We start from the raw sequence: 24,799 nt of genomic DNA on the forward strand, positions 1-24,799 counted from the left end.
AGTATGTGTTTTATGGCCTTATTTCAGAAACTTTAGTTTTTAGTTTTTTCAATAACCACGCATAAACATTATTCTCTCAAAAATGCAGACATGTACATTCTTGTTGCTCACATATTATGGTAGCCCTGTTTGTGCTAAATAGTGTGTAATTTTTTTTTGCCATTAATATGTTTATAAGCAACTGAAAAAAGCACAAATGTCAGGGCATGTCAGAACATCTCAAGGACCCCAAAAACACCTTAGACCCCAGAGGGTTAAGTCAGTTCAGTGTTAAGTTCTGTTGTAAAGATCATGAATTAGTAAATTAGTTCATTTAATCTATAAAGCAGTTCGGAAAAAATTATGTCATCGTCCAGCTCGGTTCATTTCTCATACAGCAGCACCAGTACAGTCAGATCAATAATATTGTTGGATATTATTATTAATATTGCATCCTGCACTGCAAACTGTGCCAAAGATATGTGCCATCAAAGTCAGGCAACATAAACCTATTTCATGATTTGAAAGAATATCACCCGTTAGAACATGCAGAAACTAAGAAATTAATTTGATATTTATATTTATTTTGTTAAGGAAAAAAGACTGAAAAAGGATTTTACTTAAGTTTACTTGTACATATTTTGATGAAGAAAAAAAAATATCATTATGTTTTGAATATACTACCTTAGTTTTGTGAAATGTTCACCTGCTTGGTAAGCGTTTGTCATGTTCTGAAAAAATAAATAAATAAAAAATAAAAATAAAATAAAACCCACAATTAACTGTCTGGTTTCTACAAGGAGCCAAAATCTGCCTTTAAACTTATATAGACAAATAAAGATTTGTCATATATCATAATAATCATCAATATTGACTGACATGAAAAATTTTAATGTAATTGTTTTTTTTTTTTGGTCATATTATTGTCCATCCTTGGTGTTGCATGACTTTCCCAGTGGTTATCGATTCAATGTAGTAATTGCACTTCTGCATGGCATAAATTCTGTTTCACAGACTGACACAAATGCCATCCATTCAGTATGTGTAACTGGTCTTTAAAAGGGTCATGACATAAGAAATAAAATTAGCCTTGATCTTTGACATAAAAGGTCTTTGTACCATACATCCAGCAAGTTTATAGCTTAAAACATCCCCCTCATTATAAACAAAGCATTTATTTAACCCTCTGGGGTCTGAGGTGTTTTTGGGGTCCTTGAGATGTTCTGACATGCCCTGACATTTGTGCTTTTTTCAGTTGCTTATAAACATATTAATGGCAAAAAAAAATTACACACTATTTAGCACAAACAGGGCTACCATAATATGTGAGCAACAAGAATGTACATGTCTGCATTTTTGAGAGAATAATGTTTATGCGTGGTTATTGAAAAAACTAAAAACTAAAGTTTCTGAAATAAGGCCATAAAACACATACTAAATATGTGCCAATAAGACTTTTGTCTAATAGATGTCATTGCCTAGTGTTTTTTCTTCAAAATGATGTGAAAATCACCCTGCCTAATCATTCACATAACACAATACATTGATTTGAATTTTGCAAAGCACTTTCTGTTTGGAAAGGCAATATGCGGAGTGGGCGTGACAGATCATGCATATTTAGTGGTTCACACCTTAGGAGACAATGGGGCCTGCATACTTAATTAGCCATTCATTCAGGTGAGTCACTGAGCCACAAGAATGCAAGAGCAACAGTTGGAAGCATCTCAATTCTTTTTTATTTTTCCACATATTGTGCTTGCAATTTGGCCTATAATATCCAAGGAAAACATGTCTAGTAATTGTGCAGTTAATTCTCATACTGTATTTTCAGTTTTGGAATATTTATCCTCTCCCCAAATTTGTCACTAATAAAACACAATAAAAATTATTTAAAGAAAAGGCTTATATTTACCTTTTAATAGTTTGTTTACATCTACCTTGTAAATATATTTTTTTATTAAAAAGGTTACAATTACAACAACAATTCAAGTGTAATCTTTCTTTGTAAAAACTAAAGTATACATTTTATCATACACATTTCAAAGTTAAAAAGGTTACAACAACAATAATTACAATTTCAACAATATTTCAAGTGTACTCTTTTTTTGTAAAAAAAAAAGATTATAGGCCTACATTTTATCTATGTATTCATTACTTTGAATATAGCCAACATTGGAACAGCTAACATCTTAGTTGATGACTTTATTTTTGACAAAAATAGTAGGCTATTTTATATATAGAAATTGCTAAACAAAAGCTTATTTGATGTGGCAGTATATTCTACAGTAAAAACTGTACACAAATCTACTAAACAAAATGTTGTCTTTCATATTTCGCCTGACTGTAACGTTGTGTTAATTTGCCGTTTAATACGTTGCTTATACAAATAGCCTACATTTTATTTAAACATATTTCAGTCGATTTTTACTCATCTCAGTATAGCAATACAGTTTGCTAAAACAATATCATTCATTCACACACGCGATTTCTGGCAAAGATGAAGTTGATGATAGGCTGACTCGCGATCTTCGCAGTAGGCTAGTGAACGCACCGGAGAAATGCACATTTATTAGGCTACATAGTTTTTTTTGTTTTGGATGGTTTTGTTTAGAACCAGCTTTCTGTAAATATATCAAAATTTTTTTAGACATGTGAGGCGAGTAGGCTACGGGTTCATGATGATCTCCAGTTCAGACCTTATGTTGTGATTGCTAGCCTATATTTACTTTAAATCCAGGAAATTTGTTAATGAAAAAATTATTAAAATTAAGATACAATTGATACAAAACGAAATTCGTTTTAAAGAAAGGATTTGTACTTTCTGTTTTGAGGTCTCTGTGAATGTTTGAAAGTCTTTTAGTGCTTAGAGCGCTCGCGTCCATAATGGAGAACTGTCACGTAATATTGTTTTTTTCCTCATAAATGCAAACACGAAAAATAAAAGACAAAAGACTTTTAAGTAAAACTTACTCCGAAATTGTGTCCTCGGCGGAATTCGCTCTTCAATATGCTGCCGTTCGTCGTCTGTTACAATCTTCCTCTGAGGACACAACCCGGTATCGTGCATTTTTCCTCGCTGTCCAGAATCATCTGAAGGGCGTCTTTATTACCGGAGAAGCGTGCCATACTCAAAACGCGATGAACTATCAGTAAGTCTGATAGAAACTGTGTTTTTATGGCATTGATCGGGGGGCGTATGCGATGCATACTAGATCACCTAAACTATTTACATGTGAATCGCGCCGGGGGTGGGGCGGCCGCAGCTGATTATAAAGATAATGAGGCAGAAGGAAAAACGGTACCTCTCCTTGCTTTCAAACGGATTACATGAGTTGAAAACATTTGTGTTTTATATAAATTACTTCATTTAAAAGAAGAGATTTCAAGCTTCATAAAGACATAACTCACATGCCTGTGTGAGAAGTATTCGCTGAGTTATGATTCATTTTCGGACGCGTTTCAGAATGGACTACACGGACAGAGAGAAGGCAGAACCTAGCTTCGTGTTTATTTTTCTTTATTTGGCAAAAAGCACCACACTTTGTTTTTATTGTGAGTATACACAAAAATAATACACATTTAACAGAATCGATTGATGTATGAAACTCCTATGGAAAATCAAAGTCAACAGAGTATTTAGGAGTTTCTTTTACACTGATAAAAAAAAAGCGAGCTGGTATCGCCGGCGATACCGCCGACCTCAGGGGGTTAATCAAGATCCAAAAATGACTTGTTTTGATATTGCAGGATCTGTAATGCAAATAAATTGCATATGACTGCCTCCAGAGCAAGATATGGATTAATAGTTATACATCATTGTACTATGGCCTTTAAGAATGCGCATTTCGTCACGGATGATCACAGAGAGCACTGCAGGCACGCTTTTAAGAATTAAAATAATTTTGTTGTGCTTCACACAATATCCACCAGGTGGTGCATGGAACAACATTCTTTAGTTCAACTCTCAGTAGCTACTGTAGGCCAGATCAGACTGCTGTTGTTATTTCTTTTAAATCAATCTTTAAGTATGCCTAGTCTACATATTATTACATTTTATACAACAGTTCTTTCTGGTTCTCAAATGTGCAATATTCCCCACCTCTCTCCCCAGTCTGGCTCGAACACGCCAATTTCGATGAAGCCCCTCCTTCCGCAATGCAAAATGTGCTGTGATTGTTTAGTTAGCCCAGTGTTTTGTGACTTAGAGCGTGTGCGGGAAATGTCCAGCCCCTCCATAACTGCGAGTTCTTCTCTAGTGTAAATTGTCAGGTTATTTCAAACCAATTCGAACCCAATTCAGACCCTGACAATGTTAACGAACAAGAGGATCGTGCAGAACGGATGTCATGCATGGACTTTGCAAGCAGGGATTTCACAGGATGTCTCAGAGTGGCATGTTTTTTGTAATTTTCTTATACATTATAGATACAATGTTATCCACCATTTAATTGTGATATTTGTCTAAAAACTAAGGTAATACAAACAGTAATCGATCAAAACCATGGTTCATTTTCCTAAGGAGCAGTGAACTGTCTTACAAAAGCATTCTCCATAAAATGTGTAACGCACAGAAAAACGATTATTGTGATTATTGAAATAAGTAACATTGTGACTTCATAAGATCCGCTTGTAGTCCAAATGAGCCATTCATTGTAGTTCTTGAAAAGGGGATTCTGTTAAATAAAATATCTCCCTTTGGAGTGGACTTTGAGCTTGCAGATATTTTTATGCAGCAACATTACAAAATTAAACTAAACTTACTTACACTAAAGTTGAAAAGCATAATAGGACCCATTTAAGATTTATTTTAGGCGAGAATGTGGTTATTTAGACCTCAAATATGTGACTCATAAACATAGCTCCTATTTTACAATTTGTTGTACAAGCAGCCGTTCAGCTCTCATGTACCCGTTGAGAACGGCTTAATCTTGGCCAATCCTTCAAAAATTTGCCTCTAGCTCTTATGTGGATAGTGGTTAAACATGAGATATAATTCATTTGTGGTATATCAAATGGGTATTCTTTGGGTTAAGGGGAAAATTAAGTTCCATAACTTTATATTTAGGCAATATTTAATTTAAATCCAGTACTAGAGCACTGCTTTTGCATGTTTGACTGAATTGTTTGCTTGTGTTTATTTCCTATTGTCTTTTATAATGGCTATTGTTGTTCAATAAATATTATTTTATATAAATAACATGCAATATTTGGAAAGAGTCCGTTAGTGATCGTGAAAGTTACATTAATACACCATTAGATGGCAGCAAAGACTGTCTTTATGAGTGAGTAGCAAAGACTTTTATATTGAAAGGACGAAACAAGATTGTAAACAATAAGATTTATCTATTTATCAAATGATTTATCTGCTTGCATTATGTTTTATTAAAATGGTGCAGTCATTTTATGACGCGCTCCAGAACGGAGACCGAGACGGAAGAAACCGCATTCTGTTTGTTATTTTACAATCACTGTTCTGTTGTTATTGTCAGTGTAAACAAATAAAAAAAGACCCTTTACAGTTTGTCTTACAGATGTCTTGGGGTATTTAGACCTGATAAGGTGTATACTGATGCAAACAAATACTTGTGCATGAATCACATAAATTACATATTTTAAATATAATACATATTTGAATACATATTTTAAATAAAAATATTTTTATTTTTGGAAGATGCATTCAAATTTCATTTGGCTCAAAAGAAAAAAGATGCCTTTGGTTGTACTAACAATTGTTGTCTTTTAAATGGGCTTTAAATAACCTTCTTAATAAGATGGTTATATAGATTTTTATTTTATTTTTTATAATTTGCCGCCCCATACATTTGGCAAAACTTTGGAGTCCATCACCTTTTTTTCCAGGACAATGACATGAAGCACACTGCTGCAAGCAGAGAGTCATTGTTAAAGAGGGTATAAACTGTCTTAAGAAACCCACCGAATCACCTGATATGAATCTCATTGAGATGGTGTGGCATGCTCTCAAAGACTATATTCGGAGAGAAGCAAAACCAAATATAGCTGCAAGCAGCAATTACTGGGACCAAGCAGAATAAGACGAAAAGACATGGCTGAAAGTGTCAGAACAACTGCAACAATGAGCAATTAAAGACATTTAAAGAGGATTTTAGGCGAAATGGCTGAAAAATCATGGTGGCGCAGTTACAAAACTGATGTGATGTGGTCAGAGTGAAGTGACAATGACACATACAAAGTTTGGTGTCAATATGTCAAGGCATTGCAGAGATGAAGCCTGAATAGTTTTGGCATCATGCCTCAACTTTGCTACTGTGGTATACGAAAACAGTTTTGTCAATCGACACGAAATCCATAACTTTTAGGCAGCACAGTCTGGAGATGATATGATTCGATTTTGGTGAAAATCGGACAAACGGTCTAGGAGGAGTTCGAAAAAGTATGTTTTGAATGAAAATCAAGATGGCGGACAGGAATTTCAGCCAAACTTGGTATCTATGTTCTCGGCGTGACCCAAGAAATCTATTAAGACCAGTGTCATTTCAATAGGCAGATTTATTCAAAAGTTATAAGCCATTTTGGACATTCTGTTATAACTTTTGACCACTAGGTGGCGCTGATTCGAAACTTCTCAGGCTCATTCAAGGCATCGTGCTGATGACCCATACCAAGTTTCGTAACAATCCATTCATGCGTTCTTAAAATACAGCATTTTAGCACAAAATTCAAAATGACCGACAGCCAAAATGGCCGATATGGTAAAATTGGATATCATTTTACTCGGCATGATGCCCTGAATCTAACAAAACCAATCTTAGGATTTTTGGACAAACCGTTCAGAAGTTATAAGCAAAAATATCCATTTTTCATCACTTCAGACCAGTAGGTGGCACTGCGCCGAAACGCAGGTATCAGCCTCAGGTCATGCTTGTGATGACATGTACCAAGTTTGGTCTGAATCCCGATAAAGCGTTGCAGAGATACAGCCTTATGTCTGTTTTTGCAAGTGTTACGTAAAATTTGTTTGTGCGTTTATCGAAAACGGTTTGACAAATCAACTTGAATTCCATAACTTTTTGTCAGCATGGTCTGGAGATGATCTGGTTAAATTTTCGTGAAAATCGGAGCAACGGCCTAGGAGGAGTTCGAAAATTCTAAATGGCAGAAAAATTTCCATGACAGAAAATGACGTCATATGGTGGAATCGACATGAGCTCAGGAATCAGAGGAACAAATTATTTTGTTGATTGGCCTTACAGTTCAAAAGTTATTAGCAAAATATGAGTGAAACTTTGGACAGGTGGTGGCGCTAGAGGGAATGACTTAGACACACCAAAATTGGTGTATTGGTTGGGACTGTCCTCTATCAGAGTGTCAAACCGTTACAACTTTCCCGCAAGTGGTTCTATGGGCTGCCATAGACTCCAAGAGCGGAAGAAGGAATAATAATAATAAATATAGCTGCAAGGAGCAATTAACGGGGTTCAAGCATTTAAGACCGTCATGCCAACTATGCTGTTGAGCTAAAGGTTGAACCGAAATGTAGGCCTGAAACCATAAATATCCATGATGGAGAATGCGCAAATTATATAAATCTATATCCTAGATATCCAGTGCACCCTAATTCTTTGAAAAAAATTATGATTTAAAAAATTTTTTTATCAGCCAATGCTGGATAATGATAAAGATTAGATTAAAAAGATTTATTGTCCCTCTTGTGGACAACAGTGGTATTTAAGGCTTCATCTTCAGTTTAAATGTTTGATAGAATGTACTGTGAGCCCTCTGAGCATCAGAAATCCTTGAAACCTGGCACATTTCTTCAAAATCAGTTGTTCTCTATATCTACACAGTTTTGTGAAGTTTCTACTTTGTGCACACAATATATAGACATGTTACTCACAATGGGCCATACCAGAAATATATAAACAATTGTATCTGCTAAACGGTTTCATCGATCGAAATTCTTTTGATAACTTTTCTGCCATGAGGGCCCCTAAGATGATGCATGTGAAGTTTCGAGCAATTCGGACAAACGGTCTATGAGGAGTTCAAAAAGTAGAATTTTCAAATAATCACAAATATTTAACAAATTATTTGATTGACAGCAGTGGTTCTTGAGGCAAAGTTGACCAGAATGAGGAGATCTATTAAATGATATGCATATCGTGTGGATGTGTAAAACAATACGTGATTACAGAGACATAAAACTCGTTAGCGCCATCTAGTGGCCGATTTCTTTCAAAATTCTTACAGGCCTCTAGGGCCATGAGTTGAACATGCCTACTGTGTTTTGTTCCGATCAACCTTCGTTAACCTTGTCTAATAGGTGCTCAAAACTTCACTGGCTAATGGCGGCCATGTTTTTCGAGATACACCAATGTCCTCATAGAAAGGATTTTTTTTGTGTGACCACAAAGTGAGCTTGTACATGAGTATAACAAGTTTGGTGAAAATATCTTATAGCCATTTTAGTGAAAGTGGCCCCGCCTACTTCGAATGTTTTGACTCGGGTCCATTGAACTATTAGAAAATAATGCAGCACAGCCAAGGTGTAACCACCTCAGGTGTGCATTATTTTCGAATAATTCAGTCAACTTGCAAGAACCTCTAAGGCTGCTGTGATTGCTGTGTCAGAAACCTGGCTTGATGGATCAATACAGGATGTTGAAGTCGAGCTTGCGGATTACTCCATTTACAGGCACGATCGGAACAGAAACGGAGGAGGAGTGTGCCTATTTATAAGGAATGATTTGTCATATAACCCGCGGGCTGATCTACAGGTGGAAGGTTTGGAGACTGCATGGATTGAACTATTGCTTCCTAAAACTAAACCCATTATCATTTGTGTTTGTTATAGACCCCCTAAGCAAACAGATTTTTATGAACTTCTTGAAATGGTCTGCTATAAGAGTAATGTATGTATGGAGAACGAATGTATTCTTATGGGGGATTTTAACACAAATGTATTGCAGCCTAGTAAGAGCAGCCTGAAAGAATCTCTTTTAACTTTTTGCAAGGTGTCGGGCCTAAAACAGTTAATCGCTGAACCTACTAGAGTGTCTGCTAACAGTCAGTCCCTATTAGACTTAATATTAGTTTCAGAACATAAAAATATTTCTCAATCAGGCATCCTTGATATTGCTTTGAGTGATCATAGTGTCACCTATTGCACTCGTAAAATATCTAAATCACTATTGAAGACTGGCAGCCATAGTTCAATTAGATATAGATGTACAAAACATTATACAGCTGAGGAATTTAAAGAAATGCTTTCTAGAAGGAATTGGTCAGATGTTCTCGGAAGCAATGATGTTGATGGGGCCTGGTCTTTGTTTAAACAGCACTTTTTAGAAACTCTTGATAATGTTGCACCAATGAAGGAAACCAGAATTAAACAGAGAAGTGCAATTTGGATGACTTCTGACATTTTGGATCTTATTAGACAACGGGATAAATGGTTCAGAAAGTTTAAGAGGTCAACTTTGTCTTGTGACTATGATAAATATATATATTTTCGTAATCAGGCTAGTTACAAGGTACAGAAAACAAAGTCTGAATTTTATGCTGATGCTATTACGTCAAATTTACATCAGCCTAAAAAGCTGTGGAAAGTTTTTACTGATATGGCTGTTAAAGGAAAATCAAAATCTAAGTCTGGCAATATTGGGTTAGTTATTGAGGATAAAATGATTTCTGACAAACAGCAGGTTGCTTGCGTTTTTAATACTTTTTTTACAACTGTTGCTGCCAGTCTGGTCGATAAGCTGCCGAAGGTGTCAGGTAGATATGGCCCATCATTTGTAAACTCCTTTTATAAAACCAAACATGTCACTTCTGATGTTTTTGAAATTGATCCTGTCTCAGAGGAAAGGGTGAGATTGTGTCTATCCACTTTGTCAATTAACAAAGCTACTGGACAGGACCTTATTCCGTCCAGATTTTTGCGCGATAGTGCCAATGTAATTTCTAGGGTGCTCACCCATATAATAAATTTGTCTTTAAGTCAGGGTATTTTTCCATGTGATATGAAAAGGGCCCGGGTAGTCCCCCTTTTTAAGAAAAATAGTAGATTAGATGTTGGTAATTATAGGCCTGTATCAATTCTGACAGCAATATCAAAGGTGTTTGAGCGTCTTGTGTATGAGCAGGTGGAAGAGTACCTTGTTAAACATAATCTGCTATATGAACTGCAGTCTGGATTTAGAGCAGCATATTCGACTGAAACCTGTCTTATTCATTTATGTGATTATATTCGACAAAACTTTGATGAAGGAAAGTATGTGGGTATGATTCTTCTTGATTTACAAAAAGCCTTTGATACTGTAAATCATGCAATTTTATTATCAAAGCTGCAAAGTATAGGCTTCAGAAATTCTGCGGTGAAATGGTTCACCTCTTACCTCACTGGAAGAACTCAATTTTGTGATGTTGCGGGGGCCATATCAGATTCTCGAGATATTACTTGTGGGGTGCCTCAAGGTTCAATCCTTGGCCCCCTTTTATTTTTAGTTTATATTAATGATATGCCAGCTGCTGTGAAATGTAAGCTGCTTTTATATGCTGATGATTCTGCATTGTTGGTCTTTTTACCTATTAATTATACTGTAGATATTGGATCTAGAGTCAAGGGCATTTTGGATACTTAATCTGCAGCTACAACTTCTGTTGTTATTATTAATAATAATCTCGTCCGGTGCGCATCTCGTCTGGTGTGCGACCCCCTTAACGCTAGCAAAAGGAAGCCAGGAAAGAAACTATGCTGTGTTAATTGTAAAAAAAAAACCCAAAAAAACCCCACTAGATATTTGTTCATTTTGTTGTGTGCAATAGTTAACCCTCTGAGGTCGACAAACGCGCCCGTGCGTTTTGCTGGATTTTCTTCACATTGTAGCACTATAAACTTAAATTACTCCGTCATTTATGGTCATACAGAAAAAAGAAATATAAAAAAATAATCTGTGATATTTCTACTTTTGTATGTGTCCACTTACAAACAAATCAAAACATTGTGTTTTTGTAAAATAAAGAAAATAAACAGGGTGTGCTTTCTGCCTCCCCGTCGCGGTGAACTTTTTTTTCTTGAGCACGTCTATAAACTGAAACCCAACTCAGCGAATACTTGTCACACATTTATGAGCCATATACCTTTATAAACATTTAAGTGTGTACTTTTAAATGATCGGATTCAAACTGAAAACAAATATTCTATGTTTAAGTAATTTGTATAAAACCAACAAGATGTCCAGCTTCTCAAACGCTTCCTAATTATTTTTTAATTTGACCACGCCTACGAGCGCAAAAGACATTCACATGCAAATCTCCACATGGAACGCGAACGCGCTCATTACCTCAAAAACAAAGCACCAACAAACTTCACAAGTCTCTGCTTTTCGTCGAGTTTGAAAGACGTGCCGTGAGCTTACATTGGCTTTACCTCAGAAGAAGAAGAACGCGATTTGAAGACAAGAAAGATGTAAGGTAAGAAATTCTTAAATATTAGTTTGTTATTGTTGCATAAATTTCACATTGCAGTTGAACTGTTGCTAGATATATGGTGAATATTATAATATTTAGACCCGTGTTTACTGTTACTGTGTTTGTGGATATCTGCTCAAACGTAGATATGTATAATATGGTAACCATAATGTTTCATATTTTGGAGCGAGCTCTGGTTTTGAATGTATCATATTTGGAGCGCGATCGCGTTTGAATGTATCATATTTGGAGTGCGATCGCGTTTGAAAAGCACTGTGCATAGCCTACTGCACAACAAACCTGGTGTTCATTATATTATATATTGTTGGAAACATTTGTGTGTGTGTGTGTGTGTGTGTGTATTCTGTGAATTTTAAAAAGCAATTTTAACCAGAAAAATCTAAAATTTATTCCCAATACATTTTAGAACTATATTCCCTATTTCTCTTGATATCAGTATGTTCACTTTTTTTTTTTTTTTTCAGGGACCAGATGCCACTGACATGAGTCTCTGTACATGAACATGGTAAAGTGAAAATCAAACACCTTGGAAATGAAAGGCATGTACAATGTTTTTAGGAATGGCAGAAAGGTCTCTGTCTTTGGATCATTGTTTTCAATAAGTGCTTTTTTGTCATTTGTTGGGTATATTTGGATTATGTTGTGTTGTAAATAAATCCAATCAAAAAGCCATTCTTTTTTAAATCTCCTCATTCTTTGTGCAAGGTTGCTCAGAATGAAAGGGCCTGTTAGCTCCTAATAGGGCCATTAGGGAGTGGTTTGTCTTTCTCAGGTGTGAAAAGCTTGCATATTAATGAGATGATCCGCCCCTTCGCATATTGCTTTTTCACACAAAACACGTCTTAGAAATTTTAAATCAATATATTGTCTTCTCTGAATGAGCAGTCAGGGTGATTTTCACATAGTTTTGGAGCAAATATTCTAGGCTACGTGATACAATTTTCAAGTTTTCAATTTCAAAGTCTTGTGAAGAAATAATCAGTATGGGTTTCATGACCTTATTTCAGTGACAATTTTTTTTTTGTATTTTCACAAACCACGCATAAATGTCATTATCTCAAAACTACAAACTTTTACATACATGCTGCTGATATATTATTGTAGCAGAGTTTGTGCTGAATACAGTGTAATCAGACTTTAGCCATGAAAATGCCACAAGTAACAGAAATAAGCACAAATGTCAGAGCATGTCAGAACACCTCCAGGGCCCAGAAAACAGCTCAGACCCCAGAGGGTTAATTGCAGTGTACATGTGTGGGAATCTTTGATGTTTTTAACTCACTAGAGCCCTATTCGGACAGGATTAGTTTTTACAAGGGTAGATGGAGTAATGTAATTTTACCACAGGACATCTGTAATAATAATGGCCAATTCGCACGGGATAAGATATCTCAGTAAAACTAGCAGAAGAGGGAGGAATAACTCGATTTACGCACCGCCGTCACCTTCCTGTCACCATGTGCGTATTACGTTGCTTTCTGATATCATCTGTGCAAACACGTATAACATACATATACATACAACCCCAAATCAGAAAAAGTTGGGACACTGTACAAATTGTGAGTAAAAAAGGAATGGAATAATTTACAAATCTCATAAACTTATATTTTATTCACAATAGAATATAGATAACATATCAAATGTTGAAAATGAGACATTTTGAAATGTCATGCCAAATATTGGCTCATTTTGGATTTCATGAGAGCTACACATTCCAAAAAAGTTGGGACAGGTAGCAATAAGAGGCCGGAAAAGTTATATGTACATATAAGGAACAGCTGGAGGACCAATTTGCAACTTATTAGGTCAATTGGCAACATGATTGGGTATAAAAAGAGCCTCTCAGAGTGGCAGTCTCTCTCAGAAGTCAAGATGGGCAGAGGATCACCAATTCCCCCAATGCTGCGGCGAAAAATAGTGGAGCAATATCAGAAAGGAGTTTCTCAGAGAAAAATTGCAAAGAGTTTGAAGTTATCATCATCTACAGTGCATAATATCATTCAAAGATTCAGAGAATCTCAACCAATCTCTGTATGTAAGGGTCAAGGCCGGAAAACCATACTGGATGCCGTGATCTTCGGGCCCTAAGCATCACATACAGGAATGCTACTGTAATGGAAATCACAACATGGGCTTAGGAATACTTCCAGAAAACATTGTCGGTGAACACAATCCACCGTGCCATTCGCCGTTGCCAGCTAAAACTCTATAGTTCAAAAAAGAAGCCATATCTAAACAGGATCTAGAAGCGCAGGCGTTTTCTCTGGGCCAAGGCTCATTAAAAATGGACTGTGGTAAAGTGGAAAACTGTTCTGTGGTCAGACGAATCAAAATTTGAAGTTCTTTTTGGAAAACTGGGACGCCATGTCATCCAGATTAAAGAGGACAAGGACAGCCCAAGTTGTTATCAGCGCTCAGTTCAGAAGCCTGCATCTCTGATGGTATGGGGTTGCATGAGTGCGTGTGGCATGGGCAGCTTACACATCTGGAAAGGCACCATCAATGCTGAAAGGTATATCCAAGTTCTAGAACAACATATGCTCCCATCCAGACGTCGTCTCTTTCAGGGAAGACCTTGCATTTTCCATCATGACAATGCCAGACCATATACTGCATCAATTACAATATCATGGCTGCGTAGAAGAAGGATCCGGGTACTGAAATGGCCAGCCTGCAGTCCAGATCTTTCACCCATAGAAAACATTTGGTGCATCATAAAGAGGAAGATGCAACAAAGAAGACCTAAGACAGTTGAGCAACTAGAAGCCTGTATTAGACAAGAATTGGACAACATTCCTATTCCTAAACTTGAGCAACTTGTCTCCTCAGTCCCCAGACGTTTGCAGACTGTTATAAAAAGAAGAGGGGATGCCACACAGTGGTAAACATGGCCTTGTCCCAACTTTTTTGAGATGTGTTGATGCCATGAAATTTAAAATCAACTTATTTTTCCCTTAAAATTATAAATTTTCTCAGTTTAAACATTTGATATGTCATCTATATTCTATTGTGAATAAAATATAAGTTTATGAGATTTGTAAATTATTCCATTCCTTTTTTACTCACAATTTGTACAGTGTCCCAACTTTTTCTGATTTGGGGTTGTACATACATACACACACACACACATATATATATATATATACACATATATACACTCACCTAAAGGATTATTAGGAACACCTGTTCAATTTCTCATTAATGCAATTATCTAATCAACCAATCACATGGTCACGTGCATTTAGGGGTGTGGTCCTGGTCAAGACAATCTCCTGAACTCCAAACTGAATGTCAGAATGGGGAAGAAAGGTGATTTAACCCTCTGAGGTCGACAAACGCACCCGCGCGTTTTGCTGGATTTTTTTCAGTTCAGTTCAAAAGAAATTAATTTTGCTCTGTTGACTTTGATATTACAAGCAAGTTTCATACATCAATCGATTCTGTTAAATGTGTATTATTTTTGTGTATACTCACAATAAAAACAAACTGTTGTGCTTTTTGCCAAATAAAGAAAAATAAACGTGATGCGAGTTCTGCCTTCTCTCTGTCAGTGAAGACCATTCTGAAACGCGTCCGAAAATGAACAATAACTCAGCGAATACTGAGTCAAACAGGCATACAGTCACACAGGCATGAAGCTTGAATTCTCTGCTTTAAAATTAGGTAATTTATATAAAAAACAAATATTCTCATCTTGTGAAATCTGTATTAAAAGAGAGCGATTCCAGTCGAGCTAATTAGAGCTCATTCAAAGGTAATGTGACTCCGCCCACGGAGAGCGCGCGCTATTCAAACGCAAATTACTGAGGCAAACCTGTGAACACCCCCCATATCAGCTCGAGAAAACACAAGTTTAATCATATCATTGTAGCCTACGTGTTTACACCATCTGGCAGCGCTGTGAGGAATAATAATAATGGAAAATCTACCTCAGAGACAGTGCGGGTATTGCAGGAGAGAGGATCCGAATATGTAGTAAGTTTTTTTTCCTTCTCAAGTTAATCGCGTTTCTGTGAATGAATGAATGGCAGCCGCAGAGATGCGCGCTGATTATCACAGCTCGCAAAAAGACAGTTTAAATTTAAATTGCGTCTCTGTGTGAATGAATGATGATGTTTTAGCAAACTGTATTGCTATACTGAGCTGAGTAAAAATCGACAGAAATATGTTGAAATAAAATGTAGGCTATTTGTATAAGCAACGTATTAAACTGAAAATGAACATTTATATGCCCTAATATTTCATAAAAACAACGTTACAGTCAGGTGTTTCTGTTTGTGAATGAATGTTTCGGTTTTAGCAAACTGTATTGCTATACTGAGTAAAAATCGACTGAAATATGTTGAAATAAAATGTATTTGTATAAGCAACGTATTAAACTGCAAATTAACATTTATATTTCTTATAATAAAAATGAAAGACCTATGTTACAGACATATGAAAGACAACATTTCGTTGATTAGTTTTGGATAGATTATACATTTTTACTGTAAAATATCTGCCAACTCAAATAAGCTTTTGTTTGCCAATATTTGCTCATGTTAAATATAGTATGTTTTGTCAAAAATAAAGTAATCAAATAATCAATCAAATCCTTAACTTTGAAATGTGTATGATAAAATGTATACTTTAGTTTTTACAAAGAAAGATTACACTTGAATTGTTGTTGTAATTGTAACCTTTTTAATAAAAAAATATATTTACAAGGTAGATGTAAACAAACTATTAAAAGGTAAATATAAGCCTTTTCTTTAAATAATTTTTATTGTGTTTTATTAGTGACAAATTTGGGGAGAGGATAAATATTCCAAAACTGAAAATACAGTATGAGAATTAACTGCACAATTACTAGACATGTTTTCCTTGGATATTATAGGCCAAATTGCAAGCACAATATGTGGAAAAATAAAAAAGAATTGAGATGCTTCCAACTGTTGCTCTTGCATTCTTGTGGCTCAGTGACTCACCTGAATGAATGGCTAATTAAGTATGCAGGCCCCATTGTCTCCTAAGGTGTGAACCACTAAATATGCATGATCTGTCACGCCCACTCCGCATATTGCCTTTCCAAACAGAAAGTGCTTTGCAAAATTCAAATCAATGTATTGTGTTATGTGAATGATTAGGCAGGGTGATTTTCACATCATTTTGAAGAAAAAACACTAGGCAATGACATCTATTAGACAAAAGTCTTATTGGCACATATTTAGTATGTGTTTTATGGCCTTATTTCAGAAACTTTAGTTTTTAGTTTTTTCAATAACCACGCATAAACATTATTCTCTCAAAAATGCAGACATGTACATTCTTGTTGCTCACATATTATGGTAGCCCTGTTTGTGCTAAATAGTGTGTAATTTTTTTTTGCAAATTGTTGTTTGCAATAAACAACAATTGCAAATTGTTCTCCCCACTGAGAGAACAGTGTTCTCCCCACTGTATGTATATGTATATGTATATATATATGTATATATATATATATATATATATATATATATATATATATATATATATATATATATATATATATATATATATATATATATATATATATGTATATATATATATATACAGTGCAATGCATAAGTGAATACACCCATGCTAAAGTTGACTAAAAAGAGGAATAAAAAAATCATATTTTGGAAATTGAAGGCATTAAGTTCAATTTCCAAAATATGATTTTGGAAAATATAATTTTCCAAAATATGATTTTTTATTCCTCTTTTTAGTCAACTTTAGCATGGGTGTATTCACTTATGCATAGCACTGTATATATATATATATATATATATATATATAGAGAGAGAGAGAGAGATTTAGATTGGATTACGTTGGTAATAGGCACTTACCTAACGCTAAAAGAAGCCCTATCATACACCCACAGGCTCGACGCAAGTGTTTTTTGCTAGTTTTAGCCCGACGCAGTTATCATTTTCACGTCCTGCAACACGTTGTTTAAATAGCAAATGCATTTGCGCCCATTTGCTGGTCTGAAAACGAGGTGTGTTCAGGCGCATTGTTGGCGTGTTGCTATTTTGAGGCAACTGAAATAGACTGCGCCATTTACCAAATGAAACCTGGTCTAAAGTCAATGCTGCAATATTTTTTTTGGTTAAGAGAATAGGAACAACCTTTTTAGACCATGTGCCTGGCGTGCCGACCATTTTTCCCGCCGTTAAATTAGCAAAAGTGGATTTGGACACGCGCCCTAACTGCACTTGCGCCGTGCGCTTTAGACAATGCGCTTAGATCGTTAAAATAGGGCCCATAGTCTGTAATGATTACTGAGATAGCACATTTGGACGGGACTAAAATCACTGAGAAGCTCTGGTAATGATTACTTTTCCCCACCTCTCCAAGTTACACTAATCCTGTCTGAATAGGGCTTGGGAGTGTAGTCTCCTTTCTTCCCCTTCCACTCCACTTCTTACCACGCCTTTTTCAAAACTGGTGAGAACTAGCCAGCGCTGAAATAGGGCATTTCATGACCCTTTAATTGGTTGACCACATATAGGTGAAAATTTGAATTGCAATACCATACCAAACAGATTTCCCTTTATTAACCAGTAAATAAAATGTAGACCCACACCTAAAATTGTATTCAAGGCCTCTTACCCTTTTAGTTCATCAGCAATGCACATGCCAAACTGTTTGGTTCCCGTTTCCATAGATCTGCGTATCATTAGCCTGTATCGAGGCTCAAAAACATGCAGTGGGCAGGGAATGGTAGGAAATGCCATGGTGCAAACAAAGATGGGCACTTCCTGGTTCAAGCTGAAACAAGAAAGTGCAACACATGAACAAGAGACGATACCAATGTCCTGGCAAGCAATGGAGAACAATTGTAATATATATAACAAATAGCTATGTGATGAATCATTAATTGTTCAGGGTATAACAAAGATAACAGCCTTTGAGGTGGTCATAACCTAGGTGTGTATGCGTGTGAGTGTGTGTAGACGTTACAGCAAAGGTCAGAAAAGTGTTACGTCTCGGTTACGTATGTAACCCTTGTTCCTTGAGTAGGGAACGGAGACGTTACGTCAGTGACAACGAATGGGGTTTCGCTTAGAAAGCCTGTCATCTTCGAGTATATAAAACGAGCCAATGGCAATGAAATGCCATGGGTCTGCGGAATTTGCATAGCGTAACTCTTCCCCACCCTGTGGGTATATAAGGAAGTACGCCGGCAACATGCAGATATGTCTTCGCTGAGGAGCTGAGACTGAACTCAAGCGTTCCAGCAGTACAGCGGAAGTGGCAGGGAGACGTAACGTTTCCGTTCCCTACTCAGGGAATGAGGGTTACATACGTAACCGAGACGTTCCCTTTTGTGGTCACTACGAGTTACGTCAGTGACGACGAATGGGGTTCCCAGTCTAATCACGCCACCTTGGCTGTCTTCCAGTGCCCTGCGTAAGTCTGAGCTCCCTGTCGTGAGACTGGCACGGACGAAGGACTCCTACTTAACACAGAAATACCAAGGTACACTGGGAAGCATATCTCAAAGTGGAAATATGCAATCATGCCCAACGCGAAGGGGGGGACTTGGAATACACATATGACCCCGAGGGGCTGCATATGGAGTATCACTGGGGTGTCCAGCCGCAGATGGAATATTTCAACCCCAGGGGTGGCAAGGTGGCTTGCCGAGGGAAAGACACATGCTCAGAGAGGCTTACAGTGAAAATACACATGTGGGGGTCGCCCAGAGGGGGAACCATGCACATGGAGGCACCTAGCCAAGCGCGAAAGCTGCCAGTGGCATACCTCTGGCGTTGACGTCAACAGTGCTGGAGGAACTCAGGGCTTATCAGGCTCACCTGAGGAATATATCGCACGTATCCCGTCCGTGGAGAGGAATGGCGAGCAAGCGAAGACACCTGTGAGTACATGAGAAGAAAGTGGCTCCACTCGGAGATTGTAGAATCTTGCGAATGTATTAGGTGTCACCTAGTCTGCAGCTCTGCAGATGTTAGTGAGGCGCCATGTGCTAGAGCCCAAGAGGATGCCACACTCCGGGTGGAGTGGGCCGTCACAGCTGCAGGTCGACCTTGCTGCTGGTATGCCAAAGCAATGGTGTCCACTATCCAGTGAGACAACCTTTGCTTGGAGAGAGCCTTTCCCTTCAGCTTCCCACCATAACAGACAAAGAGCTGGTCTGAGGTCCTGAAACACTGCATTCTGTCTACGTAAGCACAGAGGGCGCGTACTGGACAGAGCAGTGCCAAGGCTGGGTCTGCCTCCTCCGATGGAAGTGCCTGCAGGTTCACCACCTGGTCTCAAAAGGGAGTGGTGGGAACGGGGATGGAGTCTCCATTCCGCAGGGAGAGGCCGAAGCCGAGACAGCTCTGGTCTCCCGGGATATAAATGGCTCGAAGCGACCTCAGATGCTTCTGACTCAATATGAGGAGGTGGCGGGCGAGTTGCGACATACGGCGGGAGCGCAGACCACCTTGTCGGTTGATGTACGCTACTGTCGCGGTATTGTCTGATCGGACTAGTACGTGCTGACCCCTGAACAACGTACGGAAGCGGTGCAGGGCGAGACGTACAGCCAGCAACTCGAGGCAATTGACACGCCAAAGGCACATGGCGCCCCATCCCGTGGTGGAGGCATGTGTCGATACAACAACATGCCTGGAACCTCATTCTAAGGGCACTGGGACTCGGAGCGTGCCGTGTTGCCATGCCCACCTCGGGACTCGATCGCGAAGCCAAAGCTGAAGCGGTCTCATATGAAGCAATCCGAGCGCCGTTACTGGGGCTGCGGATGCCATATGCCCCAGGAGCCTCTGAAATAGTTTCAGTGGAACCGCACTCTTGCCCTCGAATTGACGAAGGCAAGTCAGCAGTGACTGCGCACGCTCGCTCGTAAGCTGCGCGCACATGGCGACCGAGTCGATTTCCATACCAAGAAAGAGATACTCTGCACGTCTCAGGAGCGCCGCTTAGCCTGGCGTTTAGCGGGGCGCGGGGCAGGAGAGGGCTGTGGTGCCTTCCTGCGGCTTCCTCCACGACACGGCCGCGGGTGGAGGCAGCAGCGGGCCGTCGGGGCAGGACATGTTTTAGAGCCTCAGTCTGCAGGACATGTTTTAGAGCCTCAGTCTGCTTCTGGGCAGTTGATAACTGCTGGGCAAAGTCCTCGACTGCTCCGCCGAAGAGGCCAGCCTGGGGTGTCAAGGAAACGGGTTCACTCGGCCTCCCGCATATCGGCCAGGTTTAGCCACAGGTGTCGCTCCTGGACCACACGTGGACATCACCTGACCCAGGGAGCGTGCGGTCATCTTCGTCGCTCGGAGAGCAAGGTGAGTGGCGGCACGCAGCTCATCAAAGAGCCCTGGGTCAGTCCTCCCCTCGTGCATGTCCCTGAGCATCTGGGCCTGGTAGACCTGCAGAGTGGCCATGGCATGCAGTGAGGAGGCTGCCAGACCCGCAGCTCTGTAGGCCTTCGCCACAAGGGTGGAGGAGAACCTACAGGCCTTGGAAGGGTGCTTAGGGTCGCTGCGGGAAAAAGCACTCTGCGGACACAGTTGCATCGCAACAGAGCATTCAACCTGGGGAACCCCAGTGTACCCTTTGGCAGCCGCCTGATCGAGAGGAGGCAAGGCGGAGGAGGTCGCCGAACGATCACAGGAAGACAGGGGTGCCTTCCAGGACCTCGTGACCTCCTCATGCACGTCCGGGAAGAATGGCATTGGGGTTGGACGCCGACGGGGATCAGCGGCCGCACCCCAAAACCAATCATCCAGCCGCGAGCGCCCTGGACCGGGTGGCGGAGACCACTCGAGTCCAGTGGCCGCGGCTGCCCGGAAAAGTATGGCCGTCAGCTCGGGATCAGACTCGGACAATGCTGGCACACCCGAAGGCGGCAGCACAGCCGAATCCTCACTTCCCGAGGACTCATGCCCATCTTGTGATGCAGCGATTGACATTACATCTTCCTCTGGAGCGCCAAAAGACACCCCCGGCATGCCGAGAGACGATGCCGCGGGCTCAATCGGGACGCTCTCGGGTTGCGCTGTGCAAGAGTGGGGTATGGAGCGTGGAATAGTCGGCGCTTTGGTCCACACCGTCAATGCCCAGACACGCAAGACAGCGATTGTGCACATCAGAGTCAGATATAACGCGACCGCAACCAGAAGTGCACGGGCGAGGCATCTTTAAAAAGATGTGCTGCGTGCAATGCTCTTTTGTGAAAGGAGATTTCTCTGCAGAGTGTTGAAGCGACCAGGGAGATGAACACACAAACACTGGCAAATCACTGCACAGATAAGCAGGGAATGTGCACTCGCTGGAACTCGCTGTCACACCAACACCTGGAGAGAGGCTCGTCTCGAAGAGATAGAGATAGAGATGATAACTCAGAATTGGCTTGTGGAGTGAATAACTCGGCTCCGAAGCGAAAACATATCTGCATGTTGCCGGCGTACTTCCTTATATACCCACAGAGGGAGGGGCGGAGTTACGCTATGCAAATTCCGCAGACCCATGGCATTTCATTGCCATTGGCTCGTTTTATATACTCGAAGATGACAGGCTTTCTAAGCGAAACCCCATTCGTCGTCACTGACGTAAGTCGTAGTGACCACGAAAGGGAACCACTATTTACAAAGCCAACTTACTTTGACAGTTCTTTCATCTCTTCTTCATGTACTTTCCGCCTTTCTGCTAACTCGTCACAAAAGTAGCGCTGCAGTACTTCTTCAATTAGAAGAGTTATGTTGTCCGCTCTAGTGGCCAGATACTGCAGAAAAGAAAGATATTTGCACTTTAGATAAGAAAGTATCTCCTCAATGACTAATCTCACTAAAATTACTGAGTTTCAGAAACAACATAATAAGAAAACTAAAGCAAAACAATGATACTTTTATGCTGACATGGGTGAGAACATTTCATTGAGGAGAGAATAAAATGTTGTTCATACAGATCAGGGCTGTATAGTAAAATGATTATATGTTAAAACAACTTCGTTATTCATAAGTGTGTGACCACAATTATCTAGGTCGAAGCACCAATGACTCATGCAGACCATACAGTAATAAAACTGCCATGCATTTCTAATATAATATCAGACTGTAGTCTGTTAATGGAAGTATTATTTTATGTATCATGTATTTGTCATGTTTTGAGTTTATTTGTTCATACTTAGGCCAGAGCCTACCCTTTCCAGGTTTTTTTTCACTCGTTCTAAAAAAAATTAATCTGTAAACACAGCATTGTGACTCAAAACGATGTAGTATCCATGCCAAACCAGTATGTGGAGCTGTAATTCTGCTACAGAGATGCACTAAAAATGGAGAAGACTTGGAGCATGCGCATAAACTTTGCGCGCTGTATACAATAACAATAGGCACAGTAACTTATTTTTTCTTTTACTAAGAACTTTATTGAACAATGTAAACAACCATAAATGGCCTGGTAAAAAATATGAAATGTCTTAATCAGACAACAGACAAGCATCATAGCATAAGAAAGAAAATAGTAGTAAAATAAATAAATAAAATACAAATACATTCAAGTAAATAAATAAATAAATAAATAAATAAATAAATAAAATAAAAGAGGCTCAGTAGCTTCTGCAGCACGAACACAAGCATGTAGTCCGCAGTTGTTGTTGCTGTTACGTGACGTAGCGGTGTCTGACTAGGGTCAACACGTGGGGTGAAGACATCATCATTTCACAAAATATACGGATTAGCTGTACACACAAAAACGCAAGGGTTTTTGGGCCCGGTTAAAAAAAATAGCGGTTTCAGGCTTCCAAAACGCCGGATACATCTTGGCGAAACGCCAATACGATACAACATTTTTACGTATCCAGCTAAACGTGTCTCCGTGCGGACAAGGCCTTAGAGTTCTGTTTTTGATCTCTTTTCCCGTTCTGTTTATGTTTGTATTTCTTTGTTAATCTTCTAATCTGCCCCCTGACAGTTTGTTTTCATGGTTACTAATTGATTTAGTTCTGTTCAGGTGTGTCTAGTTAATTTACCCTCTCTTGTTTGCTGTGTACTTAAGCCCCATGTTTAGTCCTGTTCAGGGTCTGTCGTCGTCTATGTGTAACTTTTCCTAGTTCCTGGTTGTTCTGTCCCTTGTTTTTTTTAATCCTGAGTTACTGTTAGTTTGAGTTCATCATTAATAAAGACTGCTGCACTAAGATCCAGTTTCATCTCTGCTGCAACCAGGACCGTGACAGTATTTAATTGGACAACAATATATTCAGTCATGTCTGGAAACTTCACAAATATGTCTTCAGTTTTATTAGAAGACATTAAGGTAATGTTTAAAAATTATAATCAGAGATCACATATTTCTTTAAAAATGGATTACAATTTCCCCTTTTTTGGTGCTAATGATTTATTGTATTTTTATTATATATGAATTATGATTGTAGAATTCATATATTCATATGATTACTATATTAATTGACAATTGATATTAAACTTTGCATTTAAATTCATATAAATTCAAGCTTTAATATATAAAGCTTTTAAACAGATTAAGCTTTACACGCTCTAGAGCAGAGATGCACTGATCATGATTTTTCAGGGCCAATTCTGTTTTTTTTTACAAGCAAATGGGCAGATTCCTAGCCTGGTTCTACCAGACTCTCGTAAATTTCATTTGTACAGAGAGTCTGGCCTCGCTCCATTGAGAAACGTTTACTTCCTTGAAGGCGGGTTCTCTGTTAAAGTTCAAAACTATTGGATCTGCCCAGAGTCACTCAGGATCTACCATAACCAATCGCTAACGTGTGGTCGTCCGAATGATCAGAGGATTATGTTTAGAATAAGATGTCTGTCTTTTATAAAGTTTATAAAGCGACGAGAATACTTTTTGTGCGAAAAAAAAAAAAAAAAAAAAGACTTTATTCCACTATTCATTTCCTTCTCTCTGTTCCTCGAGTCTTGATAAAGCAGCGCATCTGTGTGTTGTACGTCACACGTAGGCTCACTATTGGCCGACGCTAGTCATGTGTGTGATCACATCAACGTCATCGTTCTCAGCCACTCCCTCTATTCGCTGATTGGTCCTACAAAAAATTTGATTCTGGAAACCTAAGAATATACAGCAGTCCCAGACGTAGTACTGAAGGAAAATGAAATTGAGCGGAAGTACGTAGGAGGGTGGAGCCAGGCTAGCAGATTCCAACACCGGTTGCCAAATTTTTTTTTTAGCATGAACAGTTGTTTTTGATTAGATTGTATAATTACAAGATTTAAATAAAAAACAGAATGGTCTGATTTTAGATTTGTGAAATTATGCTACATAAGACACCTGCACAAAATAAAAACAGCAGATGGACTAAATGAAAATGCAAATTCACTCTCTGACAGTAGGTGACACT

At 38.8% G+C, this 24,799-nt stretch overlaps 1 protein-coding gene across 2 annotated transcripts in view; it reads right to left on the reverse strand.

Annotated features, from left to right (window-relative positions):
* Positions 1–688: 688 nt before the first annotated feature.
* Positions 689–24,799, reverse strand: part of lonrf2 (LON peptidase N-terminal domain and ring finger 2) — a 74,943-nt gene continuing 50,832 nt past the window's right edge. Inside the window, exons 8-10 of one of the 2 annotated variants that reach the window (XM_084394093.1) lie at positions 22,077–22,198; positions 18,067–18,225; positions 689–710 (exon numbers count right to left, since the gene is read on the reverse strand). In XM_084394093.1, the coding sequence (XP_084250219.1) occupies positions 704–710; positions 18,067–18,225; positions 22,077–22,198 (288 nt within the window). In that variant the 3' untranslated portion in view covers positions 689–703. Of the gene's footprint in view, positions 711–17,726; positions 17,919–18,066; positions 18,226–22,076; positions 22,199–24,799 lie in introns of those variants that run through there. The other variant, XM_084394092.1, reaches the window with a different exon arrangement.

Source organism: Rutilus rutilus, assembly GCF_951802725.1.
Source record: "Rutilus rutilus genome assembly, chromosome: 2".
In the NCBI taxonomy this organism is placed as follows: domain Eukaryota; kingdom Metazoa; phylum Chordata; class Actinopteri; order Cypriniformes; family Leuciscidae; genus Rutilus; species Rutilus rutilus.